The sequence below is a fragment of the Perognathus longimembris genome, chromosome 18 (assembly GCF_023159225.1).
Source record: "Perognathus longimembris pacificus isolate PPM17 chromosome 18, ASM2315922v1, whole genome shotgun sequence".
Taxonomy (NCBI): Eukaryota; Metazoa; Chordata; class Mammalia; order Rodentia; family Heteromyidae; genus Perognathus; species Perognathus longimembris.
This window is the reverse complement of record NC_063178.1, coordinates 36,811,069-36,827,768: the sequence shown is the minus strand read 5'-3', so window position 1 is coordinate 36,827,768 and position 16,700 is coordinate 36,811,069. Positions and strand designations below refer to the sequence as shown.

Here is a 16,700-nt window from a genome sequence, read left to right as displayed (position 1 = left end):
AAAATCAGTAGTCTTTCCATATGCTAGCAATGTACAAGCTGAAAGGGAAACCATGAAAACAACTCCATTTATAATGGCCTCAGAAAAAAACAAACACAAAAAACTATGAACTAACCCACCCAAAGTGATATAAGAGCTTTATAGTGAAAACTAAAGAAGTCTGAACAAAACCAACACAAATAGCAGGAAATGTAAATACCTTTCATTCTTTCATGTTCACAGATAACCCGACTCAATATTGTGAAAATGGCTAATTTGCTAAATATGGACATACTGCCAAAATGACATACAATGGCCCTGTTCTCTGGGGCCATTGAGGCCTCTGCATGAAATTTTGATATATTGTGACATGAACGAACATGGAGTTGTTTACTATATTGACTAAGGCTTATGATAGAGAAGAATGACATCTATTACCACGTGTTCGCAGAAAGGTGCATTATCAAAATAACTTGATCTACATTTGAAAGCTTAGAAAAAAATAACCTTGTTTGAAGGTGGAAGTTCAGAATGGAATTGTGAAATTCAGTTTTGGCATTTAAAGATTATAGGTTACAGCAGCATCATACCTTCCTTAGGTTATACTAAATGAGTACATTTGTACAGGCCTCTGTGTATGGAATACCTGCTGAAAACTGTTTGCATCAACCAGCAATACTCTGTGCCTATAATGGATATTGGATGTGCGAATTGACCCTATGGGTATGCTACCCTCATATGTTTGGTGGACATCTCAATAGCCTAGAAATTTTTCTTGGCATTTCACATTTAACAAGAAAATTGTATCCTCTGAGGCAATCTAGTTGCATCTTCCCAAACGGCTTTCATGCAAGTACTATCTTGACATAGATATCAGAACAAATATAACTTTCATCTCAGGTACTTCAGTATCTGTGGTCTTGGTAAAATTATAGCACCTGTGAGGAAGAAGAAAAATAGGCAAACATGTTTTCAAACTCTTGTTTTTCTCCTGGATGCAAAGCCTCAGATGCAGAGCCTCAGGGAAGAGTTTTACACATTCTTCCCTGGGGATGCACAAGAGGCTTCCATGGGCTACAGTGTAAATCTCTGCCAATAAAAAGACACATATGCATACATACAGACATATATGAATCTACATACTTGGCACTGCAACCTTTACTTTCAGGCAGAATTTCAGCTTGGCAGATGCTTCAGGGATGGGCACTTTGATCTTTATACTCATTCTTCTCCAGCTTCCCCATCCTTTCAAGTCCTTGGCTGGCACTAGCTGCTTTTCTACAATGAAGCATCGAGCACACATGAATGGAGATGTGCTGATTGCTGGATTTTTTCCTCTTTACACTTTAGGAACAGATAGCAGTAACACTGATGGTTCCAGGAAGGAAGACAGTAATCCGTAAGTAATTTACCATTCTATTTCCCTTTACTGTTTTGTTTTCAGGATTGGCAATGGCTGAGGGAACTTGGGTGTGCACAGCAATATCCTCTGTCTTCTATACTCTGACCTCCTATCCCTCCTATGCCTGAAACTGCTCAGTTTCACTGAACTATCTTGCAAGTACTCGAGAGTGACTTTCTGCATGTCAGTGGAAGACTCTTGTTTCATGCAGTGTAGCTTCTCCTTTCCAGGTCTGTAAGTTCTTCACTTTATTCCAAAATCCCTGTTTTTCCTGCATCCCAGCTATCATGGTTGATAATGAAGTGATGTTATTAGAGACAACCTGAGTCAGTGGCATGAATTCTTTACCCAAAGGTTACAGAAACCTTTCCTTCCCCACTGGCCAGTGGTCTGAAAAATTTTCTTTTTTAACAAGCATTTTGAGGAAATAGATTAAAATTCTTATTGTAGTCTGGTGACTCATGACAGTAATCCTCTCTATGCAAAAGGCTGATATCTGAGGATTGAGGGTTGAAGCCAGCCTGGACATGAATATCTTTGAGAATTTTATCTCCACTTACCCAGACAAAAGCTGGAAGTGGAACTTTGGTTCAAGTAACCAAGTGCTTCCCTTGAGCAAAAAAGCTCAAGGAAAGTGGCCACACTTTGATTTCAAGCTCCGGGACACTGACACCTACCCATATACACATTCTCTCTCTCTCTCTCTCTCTCTCTCTCTCTCTCTCTCATTCTCAGTCTCTTTTACTGTAGACAGAATTTACTGTATAAAACTAAGCACTGTGTCATTATTTCATGTCAGATATGGTCCACAATCCAATTATTACCTCAATTAAAATAAGCGTAATGTTTTAGCCTATTCCCTGGCAAATAAAAGTAAGTATTCAATCCATCAAAGTCACATGTTTTGAATTGCTCCTCCTAAATTTCTCTGCTCTTTATGTAGGTTTATCTTCAAAAACTACCAGTTTGTTTTAGCCTTGGCTTTTGCTATTGAAGAAATCAACAAAAATTCTCATCTTTTACACAACTTGACTCTGGGATTTGATATCTATGATGTTCAATTTGGACATTGGCTAGCATTTAAAAATCACTTTACTTGCCTCTTTGGGAAGTACAAGAGTCCAAACTACTCCTGCATGAGAGACAGCAAATCGATAGCAGTGATTACGGGACCATCAGGATTAACATCTTCCGAGATTGGAACGTTGTTGAGCCTCTACAGGTATCCACAGGTAAGGGTGGGAAAGTGGGAGGTTACTAACTAAATGTATAATTTGGTGCCATTTCAAGGGATAGAAGAATGATAGGAAGATACTAGATGTGTGAGTCTAAATAATTTTGTGATATCAAAAAATGAGTTCAAAATGATTAGATATTTATTGTTCCATGTGTAGAAAAGACAATAGAAAATTTTAGAGCAGTTTAAAGGGATTCTTTTCTTTTGAAGCAAGAAACAGGAAATGATTTTAAAGTGTGGAGATGTGTTGACCAGTGTTCTGCTAGCTCACACCTGTAAACCCAGTTACTCAAGAAACTTTTATGTCTACATAGCCAGCCAAAAGCAGGAAGTGAATGTGTGACTCCATTGGCAGAGTGCTAACCTTGAGGGAAAAATTCAAGTTAGTGCACGAGACCCTGAGTTCATTGTACTCTACTGGCTGGCATGCATGCACACGCACAAACACACACTCATGCAAGATATTATGTTGAATGAAGTCAGGTTCAGAAAGAAAGAGGACATCCGTCCTCTCATATATGAAAGTTAGGGCTAAGATATGACTGTAAAATGTGAAATCAGTATGGAATACATAAAAAGTCATGTGTGTATATGCATAATCCATCTTGCTAGTTGATTAATTATATAGGATGGAATCCCAAGGTGTAATATGGCAGACCAAATAAAAGACAGTATAAAAATATATGAACAATGGAAAGCTGAAGCTTATCTTGTCAGAGGGTGATAGATATTGAATGCACATTTAAAAGTGCAGAGAAATGGGGAGTGGAAGTAATTGGGTGGGAAATACAACATAAGATTCAACGTACAGTTATAAAAATGGACTTAGAAAAGTTGGAATGGGTGTGGTTGTAATATATAGAAGTCATAGAAATGGCAAAGATCAAATGTATGTATGAGAACATTGATACGTTGCACTACTATTAAAAAACATTTGAAAAATTTTTAATGAAAACAATCTTTCCATCTAATTTTATTGGTTACTTAGTTTTTATACTTCACTAGAGATTGTGATAGATGGTAATATTCTCATTCTTGGGCTGTCTAATTTTCATTCCTCTTAGCTTACATTTGGGCCTTTTGATCATACCCTGAATGACCATAACAAGTTCCCTGCTCTCTATCAGATGGCCCCAAAGGACACATCAATGGCCCCTGCCATTGTCTCCTTACTGCTTCACTTCAACTGGAACTGGGTGGGAATATTCACCTTAGAAGCTGAGAATGGTTTGTGGATTCTACCTGAATTAAAAGTAGAAATGGCCAAGAGCAGACTTTGTATAGCCTTTGAGCTAGTGATTCCAACCCATGCCTTTTCATATACACTCAAAATCATGTCCCTTTACAACCAGATTAATAAATCTTCAGCAAATGTTCTCATCATATATGGTGATGATGAATCCCTACTAGATTTAATGAAGTGTGTTGAGCAAGTATTCATAAAAGGCAAAGTGTGTATATTGAACTCACAGTGGGAGTTAACCATCAGAAAGAAGTATTTCCTGCTAGGCTCCGTCCATGTACCTCTCATTTTCTCACATCATCATCCAGCTATTTCTGGATTCGCAGATTTTGTCAAGGCTGTTAGCCCTTCCAAATACCCAGAAGACTTTTTCCTTGCTCGGCTGTGGTTTCTCTCTTTTAATTGCTCCAATTCTGAGTCTGACTGTGTAACGTGGGAGAACTGTCCTCGTAATGCCTCCTTGGATTGGTTGCCTAGGCATAATTATGACCTAACTATGTCTGGAGACAGTTACAATATACACAATGCTGTGTATGCTGTGGCCCAGGCTCTACATGAGACGCTTCTTTATCAAACAGAACAACAAACCATGGGAAACCAAAAAGGAACAGTGCCTTCCCCTGCACAGGTAAGACCTTCACACTTGGATTGCATACATCGTGAGCACAGTCACTCTCTAGAGGGGTTTCTCACTTTATGAAATGCAATGTTTCAAGTATGTTTCAAAAATACAAGGCACTATACCTGATTAAGTTTTGTGATGTGCTCTACACATGTGTTCATATGATCTTAAGCAAAAGCAGGTCAATAACAAGAAAGGCATGTATTCCATGTCTTATGAACTCTTAGTTACAGATAACTTCACCATGCTCATAGCTAATGTTTGAAAACTGTAAATTCATCTTTCCCCTTTTAGTTTATTAAGAAGTAGCAAAGGTGCTGGGCTAGATTCGCCTCCTCTGGTGTGGAAATGCTAAGCTTACTCCCTTATCAGTGCTCCCCTTTTCATCTCTCCCCTGGGCGCCCAAAACTCGGGCGGCCAAGGTGGAGTGAAGGGACACGGGCAAGCCTAAAGTGCACGCGGCCAAATGAGATCCCCTTTTCCTCCCTCCTTACCCACCAAGGAAGCCAGGCGCACATGGACCTCGGAGATGCTTCGGAGAGCAATCCGGTTTATTCAGGAGGGGCTCACAGTAATATAGTAGTGATGACAAGGATTGAGCATGAGCTTGTAATAGGCTGGCGAGCTTGTCCATCCAAGAGCAGCTCCCAAGGACCTCCCTCATGGGCTAGCTAACGTCACTTCCCATAGTACTGCCCTCTGGGCAAAGCCTGCAAAAAGGGAGCACACAAGCTCTCTTGTGCAAGGTGGGGGATGGTCTCAAAGCTACCCCTTATCTTCCGGACCCAGAAGGAGATAGGTGTGGCTTACTTCCACACTGCCCCAGGACTGGAGGAAGGGCGCCGTCTCGGGAGCACTCTCATCGCCCTTCCCCCCTTAAGACCAAGATGAATCCCCAACATCTTCCCCTTTTATTTTTTTTCTTTTGAAGAGCAGGAGGCGCTTTACTTGAGGCGCGCCATGTCTTAGGTTGAAACCCCCATGGAGGATCTCACTCATCTTCGGCTAACGCACTAGCACTTCAGGCCAACCTGCCTGCCGGGCCGGCCAGCCCGATGAGGGGACTCGGGGAGAGTGAGATTGGCACTTGAAAGAAAGCCCTGTTAATTTTCTCTCATGCCAGCAGACCTCAGTGAGCAGTGGGTCCTAATGGGTGTGTGACCAACCTCATGGGGTTCCTAAATGGCTGAAGGCCAAAGGCCACTTGTTGTCTGGACAGCTCTGGCTTTTCTCTCCCAATATAAGAGACCAATTTGTCTAGCAGAGGGCAATGCAAACATAATGCAAATGGAAGCATCAAGCAGACATGAGCTTAAGCAATCCTAACACAAGGTAAATGCAACATGAGCAACTGTAACACATGAGCAATTGTAACACAGGCACAATGCAATGGAGGGTCTCTTATCTGGCTCAGTCCATAGGAGATAGAGGAGTCCTGGTCCATTTCGGTGTCACTCAAGGTAGTACAGATGGCTCTCCCTTCCCTTGATGGTGAGGTAGAGGCAGGTTCAGGTCCTGGCGATTTGGCAGCCAGGGTGCTGGTAACTTAACGATTAATGTTAGTAAACACTTTATAGAAAACATTGCAGCAAGGTACCAATCCCTTGCTTATTGTAACCACTTACCATAAAACATTAAGGTGTCCAAACACTTTACCTCCTATTTCCTTCCAATGGGGACCCCTAAGATAAGCAGCAAGGGGAGGGCAGAGGAAAGAACAACAGTGTTCAAAATTTCCCTTTAGTTCTTGTGCAACGCTGTGGGACACGCTGTCACAGCAAACATTACGCCAAAAGGCGCCAAGCAAAGTCCAGGGAAGAAACAAGGCCGACACTGGGTCCATCGCTGGTACAGGTAGGCTTTCCCATTTCTCCATTGAAAAATCCACCATGGTCTTTGTTTTCCTGAAGAGAAAACAAGGAGACACATCCCTCAAGGGCAGGTGCCCTTGGGTGGTCATTCAGGCGAACAATATTTTATGTCTCTAGCTGGAATCCAGATGGGATTCGGTTCCCCAGTTGGGAAAACACATGCGAAGCCCCTTCCTGCACTGATAAGTGGGTCCAGGCTTCACCATGCTCCTGTAAGGGGGTTCTTCCAATGGACTTCCACCTTTATGTAAGGTGTTTGGCTTGACCAATGTCTCTGGAAAGCCGACAGAGGTTGGTCCTTAGAGAAATTTAAAATATTCAGTGTAAACATCACCGTCCTCAGCTGGTCATGGGGGCTTACCCCTCTTTTTGTTTTAATAATTGATCCTTCAGGGTCTTATTATGCCTCTCAATTATGGCCTGACCCTTTGGGTTGTATGGTATTCCAGTGGTATGTTTAATATTTCACGTTTGGAAAAAGGCCTGTAAAGGCTTGTTGATGAAACAACGTCCATTATCTGTCTTTACCTGTAAGAGGAGCCCTAGGATAGCAAAGCATTATACGAAGTGGCTCTCAGCATGCCACAGTCTTTCCCCCGAATGTGCCGTGGCCCAGCACGCATGTGAATGAGTATCTATGGACATAAATATATATTTCAGCCTTCAAAAAGGAGTGTAGTGGATTACATCAGTTTGCCAGATATCATTAGGCCTTAGGCCTCTGGGGTTGATCCCCGGAGATTGCAGAGGAGGGACTTGCAGAAAGGGCATCCATGACTTGCAAGTCCTAATACTCTTTTTAAGTCATTTATAGGAAATGAACGGAATCTCTGAGGCAACCCTCTCCAGTTTAAGTGTGTACACTCATGGAGTCCTTGGGCCATTTGAAGGTTTTGAGGTTGTGCAATACCATTGCTATAATAGTCCCATTAGTGGCCAGCTGGTCGGCCATAGGATTACCTTGTGTCAGGTCCCCTGGCAGTCTTTGGTGTCTGCAAATGCGCTGTAAGAATATAGGCTCAGTCTGCTCTTTTAACAGAGACCTGACTTGGATCATCAGAGAGGTGATTGTGTTTTCATCTTGTTTAATATATGAGGACAACAGGTTTGGTAGCAAATTAACCACATACAAACTGTCAGAAAACAGGTTCATTGGCTGTTTGACAGGGGTCAGTGCCAGGGCGACTGCGTACAGTTCCTTAAACTATGCAGATCCAGTAACTGCCTCAAAGTAATGGGTGTTTCCTTTCCCATCGGCAGGAGGGGAGGTGGAGCGTGCCACCACCACAGACCCCGCTCTTCCCTCATCTGTAAAAACATTGGCAGCCTTGACAAGAGTCCTGGTAGATAAAAGTACAGGACGGGTCCATTGTAGACTGGAAAATGAGGTCATCCCACCTCGAGGTGCCATAATGGCAATCTACCTTTCCCATAAAACCCTCCAGGGTACTGGAAACCTGTTCATTATTCCTTCTGATCCATTCAAAATCTGACAGCCGGTAGGGAACGGTTAGCACATCGGGATCTCGCCCATAATGTCTCAGGGAAGTATCCCTGCCCTTGATTACCAAGTCAGCTACTTGGTCTAGCTGGGAATAAACCCTGGGAGCTCCTCCCACTGATGCGTGCACCCATTGCAGAGGCTCGCCTGAGTGGGTAATAGTGGCTGAGGAAAACTCAGACCTGGGGAGGATCCAAATGCAAAGTGGGCACTCAGGCTTGTAGCGGGCCAACTGTGCCATATTTAGGGCCATTTGGATTTTCTGGAAGGCTCTTTGAAGTGATGGAGTTATTGTAATAACATCAGTGGGCACATTGCCCTTCAAAGAGTCATGGAGCGGAAGCAGATCCTCTGTAGGCAGGGGAAGCCAGGGTCTTAACCAGTTATTCTCCTCAAACAATCTTTGCATCTCCACCAGAGTATAAGATGTCTGGAAGGATAACTGGGGCTTAAGGGGGCACACAGAGTCTAGTTTAAGTTCTTCCCCCAAGATCTTAAAGGGGTATACTTTCTGAATCTTGTCACTGGCTATATGCAGTCCTCCTCTTTATAGGAGTGTTTGTAGCTTGCCATAGGCAGCGTCTAGCTCTTGGACATCTGCTGCTCCAATAATGATGTCATCCATATAGACATATAAAATAATATCTGACTCGCTCCTAAGAGGTTGAAGAACTTGTGACACGTAATATTGGCAGAAGGCAGGATTATTAACCATGCCCTGAGGAAAGACTACCCACTCATACCTCTGGTCTGGCCCCTGGTAGTTAACCGAGGGCATGGAGAAATCAAACTTTTCACAATCCTGGGGGTCAAGGGGAATGGAAAAGAAACAGTCCTTGATGTCAATTATAATGAAATTCCGATCCTGAGGAATGGAGGGGATCCATGGCAGCCCCCATAAAGGGGTGCCGGCGGGGATTATCAGTTCATTAATTTTCCTTAGGTCCTGTACCATTTGCATTTACCTGAGGCCTTGTCCTTGTGCTCTCTGCCTGTGAGCTATAGTTTAACACAGAGAGAAAACACTGCAGGAAAGCCTGCAGTGCCACAGCACGGGGGTGGGATGCAGGCAGACTGCTAACCCCACCCAGCTGTGTGAAGTTGCCAGAGGTCTTCCAGTCTCTGAGTCCCCACCCAGTCTCCAGGAATTTGGCACGGCCCCCAGCAAGGGTGGGCACAGGAAGGAGATCATCCCGACTTAGCAAGCACTGATAACAAAAATATAAGATCCTGTCTCTTTTTCCAAGAGCCACACATTCCAATCCAGTGGGTTTGGGGCCGGCTTTGGGGGTGGAGAGAGCGCTCAAAGCTCCATGCCCACAGCCGCCGGGCCCCGTGTATCACCAGCCCAAAAATTCTAGCTCCAGGCCGCTAGTCGCTGCCGCCGCCACCGCTGCACTTGGTGGACCCAGAAGTGGAAAACTCTGAGCCCGCCATATCCAAAACATTGCCAGGGCCATGACCTCTCAAGGCACCTGCCGCCACCTTGGGCCCCACATCCCAGGAGCCCAGTGCGCAGTGCACGCAGCTGCTCGAAATTCGGGACTTTAAAAGTCCCCAGCGGGTGGGGGGGGGGGCCCAGACCAGACAGACAGCTGCCTCTGCCCTGCCTGGTGCCAGGAGACACACAAAGCTGTGCACAGCCCAGGGCTCGGATTCACGCCCATCCCCGCGTTTTGGAGGATGAACCTCAGTATTTCAAGAGGCAAATTATTCAACCTGTTTTGACTCTGTCCCATTTTCTTTGCTGACCTGATGGGAGAAACACGTGTCCCGGAGACTCTACTCCAATTCCCTTAGGGCTTGCCGGTAGCTGCCATACTCGCTCCCGTGGGCTCTGGGCCCCACGCTGGGCGCCAATTGCCGGGCTAGATTTACCTCCCTGGTGCGAGGATGCTAAGCTTACTCCCTTATCCGTGCTCCCCTTTTCACCCTCTCCCCTGGGCGCCTGACCCACGGGCGGCCAAGGTGGAGGGAAGGGACATGGGCAAGCCTAAAGTGCACGCGGCCAAATGAGATCCCCTTTTCCTCCCTCCTTACCCACCAAGGAAGCCAGGCGCACATGGATCTCGGAGATGCTTCTGAGAGAAATCTGGTTTATTCAGGAGGGGCTCACAGTAATATAGTAGTGATGACGAGGATTGAGCATGAGCCGGCGATAGGCTGGCGAGCTTGTTCGTCCACGAGCAGCTCCCAAGGATCTCCCTCATGGGCTAACGTCACTTCCCATAGTACCGCCCTCTGGGCAAAGCCCGTGAAAAGGGAGCACATGTGCTCACTGGCGCAAGGTGGGGGATGGTCTCAAAGCTATCCCTTCTGGTTCCAGAGGCAGAAGGAGATAGGTGTGGCTCACTTCCACACTGCCCCAAGGCTGGGGGAAGGGCAGTTTCTCGGGAGTGCTCTCATCGCCCTCCCCCCCTTAAGGCCAAGATGAATCCCTAACACAAAGAATATTCTGCTGAGCAGAATTATCCACATTTTTCATAAGTGATCTAGAATAATTCCAACTTTTGTTTTAAAATTTTAGCAGTCTCAAATGATACACAATCATAAGATTAATGGCTGTGCCAAACTGCAGGTAGGCAATTTAGAATTGTTTCATTCATGATTTTATGTAGAATTAGTTTCCCTTAAAAATAACACTTCTAATTCCTTTCTGAGTGACCAAGGTTAGGAAATAATATTTTTATTCCTCCTAGATTTTCTTCTGGGATACCTTATTACATGCCTCTTGTAAGCCTTAATTCTGAATGTGAGATTAAATGCAATGAGGAGCTGTTCTTAGTTCTAGTTTTCTGTCTTAGCTCTGGAATAAACTTCACCATAAGATGATGCATCTCTTTTAGCTGCATGCTTTCCTGAAAAACAACCAATTTCACAACCCTGCTGGAGACCCAATCATTTTGGATGAGAAAAGGAAGCTGGAGGCAGAGTATGACATTGTGAACATTTGGAATTTTCCAGAAGGTCTTCAACTTGAGGTGATAGTAGGGAAATTTTCTCCACGTGCTCTACATGGCCATCAACTGTCTTTATCAGAAGATATGGTACAGTGGGCCGTAGGAACTACAGAGGTGAGTTGGATCTAAACATAATGATTGAAAAACCTGAAGGTAAGCAAAGTTCAACATTAGATTGTTTATCAGGCTTGGTGCCAGGAACATCCTCCTGTAATCCTACTTACTGAGATGGCTGAGATATGAATATCATGGTTTGGAGTCAGACCAAGCCTTTAGGACATTTATCTCCAATTAACCAGCAATAATGATGGAAATGGAGCTCCAATTCAAGTTGTGAAACACTTGCCTTAAGCAACTAACCTCAGATATAATATACATTTCCTGAATTAAAGCCTTAGATCTGCCACATGTAGCCCCAGAAATTTATATCTTATGTATAACACATTTAATTAATTCCAACCTAAAAATTGTATTCAGTGACTTTCAACTAAGGAAGGAACAAAGTAATTTAACATGGCTGGGTGCTTGTGATCATATCTGTCATCCTAGCTACTCAGGACTCTAATGTTCTCTGGTCTAAGATTACAGGTCAGGATAAATCCGAAAAAGGCAGAAAGTTTGTGAGACTCATCTCAATTCACCACCCAAATCTGGAAGTTGAATTGTGGCTCAAGTGCTAGAGTGCTAATGTTTATTAAAAAGAGCTCAAGAACAGTGCCCAGTCCTTGACTAAAAACCCAAGGATCAGAGCAACAAAAAAATTAAATGTTTCAAAATGTTGGTTTAGAATATTGTCTTAAAATATAAATTACACTTTATCATGGTTCTAATATCCTGACAAAGTACCTGAGGAATCACTTTATGTGGGTGAAAAGTTGATTTTGTTGCCTTCTGTGTCAGTTTCATTCATTGATTAGTTGGTCTGCTATTTAAGCATCTGTGGTTAGAGGTATCATTGAGGGGCCTGTGTGAAAAGAAGATTCTCATCTCATTGATACTGGAAAATAAAGAGGGAGAGATGATGGGAATGCAGTTCATATTACCTTACACAAGGGAGATCTGTGCTGTATTTTACAGCATTTAGAGGTTTAAAGGGGATTCTTCCTCTCTTCTCTTTACCATGCGACAGGTGAGACAACATATAATGACATGAATTCAAGACAATTCCATAGGGCAGGAAACTAGGACTTAACCTTCTTACCATTAATTTCCACCTTTAAAAATTCCCACATTACTCAATAGTTAAATATGTAAGAGTTCAAGGTGATTGTACATAAATGTTTGAAACTCATAGGAACTAAAGTCAGTTACAGTCTTCAGTTAATCAACTAGACTTACTTGCATGGGAATATTGTTTAATAATCCAAGTCTTAAAATACTGAAGGTTTTAGAGTGTTAGATAAAAACTGAATAGTTACTGACAAATATCTGATTTCCCTCAGACTCCTCACTCTGTCTGCAGTGAGAGCTGTGGTCCTGGATATAGGAAATCTCCTCAGGAAGAGGAGGCTTTCTGTTGCTTTGATTGTACCCCTTGCACAGAGAATGAGATTGCCAATGGTACAGGTAAGCCCATGACTTCAGGAGAAATAGTTCATCTCTCCCTAGATTTCCTTAATCCAACAAAGTCAATGCAAAAGTTGTATATTAGGATTACAGAGCCCATATTCCTTTGCCCTGTTGATTTAACTGTGAGAACTGATGGCATTCCCAGTTGAAATACCACAGTTCACAATTTGAAAAAAAATTATTAATATTTTCTAGTTTATGCAGGCAAACTTATCTCCAGGAAATCCTTCTTGTCACTAATCATTAAGTTTAAAATTCTAACAGAAAATTAATCACATCATATTCAGGACAGTCTTCGCCATAAAAGACACATTTTATTCATACAGGAAACACCGATTGCGCACTTTTATTTCATAGTGAAGAGAACTGTTCCTGCAACAGAGAAAGTGTTCAGAAAGATGGAATCAGTTTAAGAAATGAGAGTGAGTCTAGTACATACAATTGCTTTAGTGAATCAAAGAGTGTTTTCTCTGTTCCCATTACTTCACACATGAGTAGGAGTGTAAGCATGTGCCACAGATATTGAGTGTTAAAAGAACACATGTAGGAAAATTCATGCCATGTCATTCACAATTTTCTATATGGTTACAGAATTGTGCACAGTGCTAAATGTTAAAAAGAGTGACAAAAGATTTCAAACAAAGGGTGTTATGATATTAGCCTGACAAAACTGGCACATTGGTGATACATGTGGTAACCAAAGAGGAAAAAACAGGATGAAAAAAATAGCTTACATAAAGAAGAATATGGAAAGTAGAGAACGTTCCGATGTAGAAAAAGAAAGTACTTTTATGATAGGAAATGTTAACGTGTTAGGATTATATTTAAGTGAACAATTTCCTAATTTATTTGAAAAAAATGAGTGGAACTAAACAATAATTAATGATAGATCACAATTCTCACCAGATGTGGAGCAGTGTATGAAGTGTCCAGATCATCAGTATGCCAACACACAGAGAAACCAGTGCCTCCTAAGAGCTGCAAGTTTCCTGGCTTATGGAGAGCCCTTAGGGATGGCCTTGGCATGCATGGCTCTTTCCTTATCTACACTAACAGCAGTTGTTCTTGGGGTGTTTGTGAAACATCACAACACCCCCATTGTCAGGGCTAATAACCAGGCTCTCAGCTACATCCTGCTCATCTCCCTCATCTTCTGTTTTCTCTGTTCCTTGCTCTTTATTGGCCGCCCCAACTCAGTCACCTGCATTCTACAGCAAACCATATTTGGAGTTTCATTCACTGTAGCTGTTTCTGCTGTCTTAGCCAAAACTGTAACTGTGGTTCTGGCCTTCAAGATCACGTCTCCAGGGAGAAGGATGAGATGGCTACTGGTATCTGGGGCTCCTAACATCATCATTCCCATCTGCACCCTGATCCAAGTGATTCTCTGTGCAATCTGGCTGGTATCCTCTCCTCCCTTCATTGACACAGATCCCCACTCTGAACATGGCCTAATCATCATCCAGTGTAACAAGGGCTCCCTCACTGCTTTCTATTGTGTCTTGGGATACCTTGTTTTCCTGGCCCTGGCCAGCTTCACTGTGGCTTTCCTGGCCAGGAACCTGCCTGACACCTTCAATGAAGCCAAGTTCTTGACCTTCAGCATGCTGGTGTTCTGCAGTGTGTGGCTCACCTTCCTGCCTGTCTACCACAGTGCCAAGGGAAAGGTCATGATATCTATGGAAGTCTTCTCCATCTTAGCCTCCAGTGCAGGTCTCCTCTGCTGCATTTTTACCCCCAAGTGCTATGTCATCTTATTAAGTCCAAATAAAATTTTTCTGCATGGCTACAGGGATAAAAAACACAGAATTAGAACTAAGCATTTTTAATACTTAATTCATATATTTGATTTCCGTATATAATTTCTGAACTAAATCTACAGTCATTTTCCAATCCTACATTTGTTTACATTATGGAAATTAAGTCCAGTGAATGAGGGTCTATTGTTTACAAATATTCTTGGGCATTTTTTATTTCTTCTATTTAATATGTACTTAATCTTTTTCCCCTTTTCTTAGTTCCTTTTGAGCTAGGTCCTAGGTGAAGAGTTATGTGTAGACATAATGACACATAACACTGGTAAGTTCTCTCCTCTTGTGTTGCTTCCAACCCAGCAGGGTGTTCATGCACTCCGAAGGGGAGATAGCCTCAAGAAATCAAACAGTGGGATGGGGAGGCCATTAAACTCACAGACTAAAGTCCTGGGTAAGGATTCTGGAGTGTAGGTTTACTGTGAATAAAGTGAGGGGAAAATGGAGAAAAGAAAAGCACAGAGAGAAAAAGAGTTGTAGGTGGGAAATGAAGAATGGGAGAGAAAGAAGAAGGTTGAGGGACAAGTAGACAGAGAAAAAAATGTCAGAGATAGAGAGAAATAGAGAAATGGGATTTGATGCATTGTTCCTATGGGTACACACAGAAGGCAGATTGTTGACAGTAAAAGTTTAGGAATTTGTTTTTCCTATGCAGATATTATTTCTTTTGTCTTTGCATTGTTTTATTATTTTTGTAATGGTGATGCACAGAGGGGTTACAGTTACTAAAGTCATAGAAGGAGAAAATTTCTTTTTGGACAATGTCACCCCATGCATCTCTCTGTCCCACATTTTCCTTCCCATCCCTACCTGTTGGACCCGGGTAACTGCAACCGTAGTCAGGACACCTGAGATGCAAGGCGAGTGAACCAATGCATGCTTTATTTCAGGAGGGCCAGGGTTCATATAGGGTTAGAAATCAATTTCACAACTTCAAGGGTAAAAAGTAATACAGCATGATATCCATCTCAAATACAAAAGTGGAGGATGTTACTATGGTGAGAGAGGAAACTAATACAAAAGATTTCCTATTACAGGAGGTAGTTACTACAAAGATTGTTGATATCAAAACAAGGGATTATAAACAGTCGAGGCAGAATTCTAATTATCACCTAGCTACTATTTCCTCAAGACTAATTAACTTTGATCATAACTTCTCCATTTACTTGTGAAGTGACTTTCCTATCTACAGTAAGAATCTTTCGCTAAAGGCAGCTGGTCAAGCAAGTCTCCTCAGGGAGACTCTAAGCAGGGGAAAGGGAGATTCTCATAGCAAAAGGTGGCTTCCTTTGGCCTGCAAACACAAAGGAACTCATTAGGAGGGACTTTTCTCCAGGGGCCTGTTAGTTTGCTAATGAGGAATCTGAGTAACTGTGCCTAGGCTAAGTTTTCCAATGGTCAGAGAAGTTAATTCTCCAATACTTACCCACAATTGTTATCCTACCTAGTCAACATAGTGTACAAGGAGTACCACCGCTTTATTTGTTTACCCTTGGTCCCTCCATTTCTGTGCTCCTACTTATACTCCTAAAAACAATAAATGAAAGAACAAGACCAAATGGAAAGAAAACAAAACCAGCAACTATGAAAAAGACTCTTGTTTGCATTTACTTGCATTCATTTCAGTAAATAGCATTTTATATGACAGGATGCATGTAAATATTGTACCTTTGTGTTCCTCTCATAAGAATATCTTCCACTGGGCTTACTATGTGAGAATGCCTAGAGACAAAGTGTACAGGGAACTTCCTTTACATTTTTGGGCCAATACTGGGCCTTGAACTGAAGACCTGAGCACTGTGCCTGGCTTCTTTATGATCAAGGCTAGCACTCTGCCACTTGAGCCGCAGCACCACTTCTGGCCTTTTCTATATATGTAATTCTGAGGAGTTGAACCCAGGGATTCATGCATACAAGGCAAACACTCTACCACTAGGCCATATTCCCAGCCCTCTTTCTTTAATTTTTTAGTGTCAATCTTGAAGCTTGAACTCAAGACCTTTTCATTGTCTCTGAGCTTTTTCATTTGCTCATGGCTAGCATTCTACTACTTGGGCCACACATCCACTTCAGACTTCTTGGTGATTAATTGGAGATAGTAGTCTCATAGACTATTCTGCACCTTTGGCTTTGAACTAAAATCCTCAGATCTCAGTCTTCTGAGAGGAGACAGGATTACAGGCATGAACGACTGGGTACCTGGCTGTTTCTTCCTTTTTTTAATCCAGGCCCAGAAGCTTTTGTGCTTTATCAAAGTGCTGCTAAATATGATAAATCAGCCACACCTTTTAATTTAGTTCCAGTAGAATATCACACTCTTCTTTAGCTAGATGACAGAGAGGTGAACAAAGTCTGCATTTTCAATAGTACAGCTTTTATTTTCTTAAAATTTAAGTCTTATTTTAGTGATCCGTCAATATTGTATGAGTTTGAGCTAAGCTTTTCCAAGTTTGTGGAAATACAATATTTCTTTAATCAGTGAATTGAATATTCTTGTTTTATTTT

At 42.4% G+C, this 16,700-nt stretch overlaps 1 protein-coding gene across 1 annotated transcript; it reads left to right on the top strand.

The window, feature by feature from the left end:
- Nucleotides 1-1,262: 1,262 nt before the first annotated feature.
- On the top strand, nucleotides 1,263-14,213 carry LOC125366942 (vomeronasal type-2 receptor 116-like). Its single transcript, XM_048367630.1, has 6 exons — nucleotides 1,263-1,378; nucleotides 2,325-2,613; nucleotides 3,683-4,489; nucleotides 10,702-10,929; nucleotides 12,258-12,381; nucleotides 13,291-14,213. Exons 1-6 carry the CDS (start codon nucleotides 1,263-1,265, stop codon nucleotides 14,211-14,213), a joined length of 2,487 nt encoding a protein of 828 aa, XP_048223587.1.
- Nucleotides 14,214-16,700: the final 2,487 nt, after the last annotated feature.